This window comes from Limulus polyphemus, unplaced genomic scaffold (genome assembly GCF_000517525.1).
Source record: "Limulus polyphemus unplaced genomic scaffold, Limulus_polyphemus-2.1.2 Scaffold6162, whole genome shotgun sequence".
NCBI classification, from domain to species: Eukaryota; Metazoa; Arthropoda; class Merostomata; order Xiphosura; family Limulidae; genus Limulus; species Limulus polyphemus.
This window is the reverse complement of record NW_013671772.1, coordinates 23290-27235: the sequence shown is the minus strand read 5'-3', so window position 1 is coordinate 27235 and position 3946 is coordinate 23290. Positions and strand designations below refer to the sequence as shown.

At 29.5% G+C, this 3946-nt stretch overlaps 1 protein-coding gene across 1 annotated transcript in view; it reads left to right on the top strand.

Moving 5' to 3' along the window:
* The window catches only part of LOC106473425 (general transcription factor IIH subunit 4-like), a 46906-nt gene that overhangs the window by 25598 nt on the left and 17362 nt on the right, over positions 1 to 3946 (top strand). The window contains exons 5-6 of the mRNA XM_013934106.1: positions 964 to 1058; positions 2812 to 2923. Of these exons, the coding sequence (XP_013789560.1) occupies positions 964 to 1058; positions 2812 to 2923 (207 nt within the window). The remainder of the gene's footprint in view (positions 1 to 963; positions 1059 to 2811; positions 2924 to 3946) is intronic.

Below are 3946 nucleotides of genomic sequence, written 5' to 3'. Positions count from 1 at the left end.
GCCGTCTCCAACCATTATTAGTCTCAAAGTGGGTTCCTCGTGATCGAATAAATGATAGTAGATAATTCATTGAAAGTGAAACAGTTTTTATGGATTTTATGTAAGTAATACTAAAATCTCTTGAGAAATATGTGTACATACACACCTCTATCATGTACCACTGGTTCTTGTTGGTAATAGTTCTCTGCTGCTATGCACAACTTTGTCAGCTGGAGTAATTATAATTTTTTATTCTAATTATAAAAGAAATGAACTGCAGATCCTCTTGAATTTGTAATAAAAATATTAAGAAGTTGTTCCCTGGTGCAACAGCAGTAAGTCTGCAGACTTGTAATGCTAAAATCCATGGTTCGATTCTCCATGGTGAACACAGCTGATAACTCAATGTGGTTTGCTCTACAACAAACAAACAATTAACAAGTTATTTTATGAAGTTATCATGATTTGAAGTATTTGAAAGTTACAAATATATTTTTTCTTTTTGAATATAAAGATTAATAATGTGAAAATTTAATTAAAAGTGAAAACTTTTATTGTAAATCTACTGATATTATTCATTTAATTTAGTTTTATACAAGTAATAGTGTACTGAAGTCTATATTAAATTTTAAAAAGTGATAAAAAAACAACTTTGGTAAACTGAATAATATATTTGCTCAATTTTTTTTTTTTTTGTTTGTTGTTGTTGAAAAGGTATTTATAATGGCCAGAAAGTTTTGGTAACATTTTTAAAACTTTTTAACCACACTCAATGTTTTTTCTTGTCTTGAGCTTGGTTTTTTTTTTTTTTTTCTATGTTTTACATCTAACTACTATTATATTTTATATGATACAAGTATATGTGATTCAGATTTTATTGAGCTGATGAAATATTTTTGTTTTGATTTTAAGATGTTCTTATGTGATAATAAAAACTGTTTTATAACATCTTAAAGAGCTTGAACTTATGAATTGTTCTTTCAGTGTGTTCTACATTTCATGGTGGGTTCACAACAGTCACATGAAGGAATTAGTGCTGATGCAGTTCGAATTTTGCTCCAGGCAGGCCTAATGAGAAAGTGAGTACAATGTATTTATGTTCACCTGTTGTGCATTTCATATTCTAATCAATAAAAACATTTCAATAAATATTTACTGCTACTAACATGGCTTTATTTTTCTAAGAAAAATTATATATTTATGAAAATATTTTTTCTTGATCTCAACTCACTAGGGCTAGGGATGGCCTAGTAGTTAACCCATGGACTGTGAATCTAAGGGTTCTTGGTTCAAATCCTGTTTTTTCAAAATTTCATTCTGCACTTTGGGGGCCCTGTGTTTATTAGAGTAGAGATAGTCAAATCCCACTATTTGATTATAGTAGCCCTAGAGTTGAGAGTGGGTATTGTTGACTAGCTGCTTGCTCAGTAATCTATAAGTTCAAAATTAGAGATGATTAGTGCAGGTAGCCCCTGTATAACTTTGTGCAAACATTTAAAACAAACAAGAAACATATCACTAAATGAAAAGATATAAAAATTATTGAGAAACTTTACATCTTGTTATTGTGGAAATCAAATAGTATAAATAAGTATAGTTATTTTCAGAATATCTTGCACGTATAACAAACTACCAGCCACATATCATCACTTTACATCAACTGTAAGAAAAATACTACCAACACTAGATTCTATATGTTATTACTATCATTTACAAAACTTTTTGCATTGTCTGGGACACTGAGCTGTACTTCCATTATTAGCTAGAAGACCGTACAAACTCCATAGCCAAATATACTTTTAAATGAAGTGCATTCAATATGTATTTGTCAGTCAAACTTCAGTTTTAAAATAAATGTAACATTTTAGTTTCAAGGTTATATCTTTAATTTAAAACAATTTAACATGGGCAACATAATTTCATCATATTATCCCTTCTGGTTTTGAGACAAAGCATCTACAAAATGTGTGTATGAAAATAAAAATGACAGTAGTAATAATGATGTGTGAACAGCAATGAATTTTCATGCTATATTTAGAAGACTTAATTATATCCCTAAAATTAACCAGCAGACATTTCTGAAGTATTAACCACTTCTCTGTGGCAGCAGTGTTTATTTCTTGTACAGAAAAAGTTTTTCTTTTTGTAGTTTTGTTATAATGCTGAATATTCAAAGCCACTAGGACATATTGTTTGTGATTGCACAGCAGAATCCATTGTTTTTTATGTCTTGGTCATTCATTTTTATTAGCACTGATAAGTTACTTGTGAAACACTTTTAGACTCACTGCTTTCACTTACATAATGTATTCATCTTGGTATACATACATGCAACATATACTTTACAGGTATTCAACATTCAAAGCTTATTTCAAACAGATCTTGGGGCTTTAACAGTTACTGTTCTGATTTGTCTAGAATGATAGAGAGGAAAATCTCTTTTATAAGTGAAAGTATATGTGATCCTGTTTTTTAAGGTTGTTTTCTTTTCATGTATATCACAGCCAAACAGTGTTATATAGCTGCAAAAATAAAGCAGTGATTTATCCCAAAACATCTGTGAAAGCATGATATACTACTGAAGATATATGTTAGTCATATAACTTTGTCATATATTCTACACAACATATAATCACAAGAAAACTTGGGATGTATTTTATGTTTAACCAAGGTAAATACATCTATGTACATATACAGGGAAAGATTAGTATATGCTGTGGATTCTATAGCACGACATACACCGTTTATTTTGCTGTATGCCCTTTGTGAACTATACTTGTTGATAACACTTGCTATCTTTTTGAAAAGGAAATTTATTTTATTATTTTTAAGTGAAGAAACTGAAACAAATCCACTGATCACAACAGATGGGTTCCAGTTTTTATTGATGGACACTTCAACTCAAGTCTGGTATTTTATGCTTCACTATCTAGAAACTGTTGAGGTATGACTTACTTTAATTTAATTAGTAACATGCTCTTCAAACCAAAAAAAGTTTTCAACAGAAAAAAAAAGACATTAAAGTTGGTCTTAAGTTTTGGTAATTGTCTACTAGATTATGAAGCTGTTAGACATCTTGTGATTTTTTGTAGATTAGTAAGCCATCATGTTGTTTATTAACCCTTTTGAGATGCATCATGGGTGAAAGGCCCAGTCATCTTGTTTGTTGACTCGCATTCAAAATTTTATTGAACTACTATTATTTCAATAACTTTGGTATGAAACTGTAGATTATAATTCAAATCTTAGTACTATATATTACTCAATTTCTTAATTTAAAAGCAAATATTAAAAATACACAGATAAAATTGATTTTTGTGTGCCACGTGGTATGTGTAATTAGATGTTTGTGAAGTCAAAATACCAAGTCTTTAGTTTCGTATGAATTACAAACTCAAATTACCAGTATTAACAAGATAGAATATAAAATAAGAGCATCTTTTCTTTTCAATTTGCTAAGATATTGCTCATGTAATAAATCAAACACAGTGGCACCCCACCCACTTCTTTCTATTTTTGAAAATGTTCCCTTATATACACTTACTTCTATATATGCCACTAGGGGGACATTCTGATCTTCCGACTGGTTATTTGTGTCATATATAGAAGTAAGTGTATATATGACTAGTTATTCATGTCATATATACACTTCTATATATGACATGAATAACTATTTGGAAGCTCAGAATGTCCCCCTAGTGGCTTTCTTGGCCATTTTAACAGGCTTGGTGCCATTTCTTTCTTTTGAATCAATATTTCAATGAGATAGGGTTGTGTCTTTAGTCTGCTCGAATTTTAATATTTTTTAGACTAAAATGCATCTTAGTTACTAAGCTTGATAAATTATAGTGGAATTCTATGGTATTAATATAGTAATTTATGATTTTTTAGATAATTAAATGTATGTATAAAACCTAAAAAAATAATATTTTGTTTCATATCCTTCACGTGCAAATTTTTTTTAAAG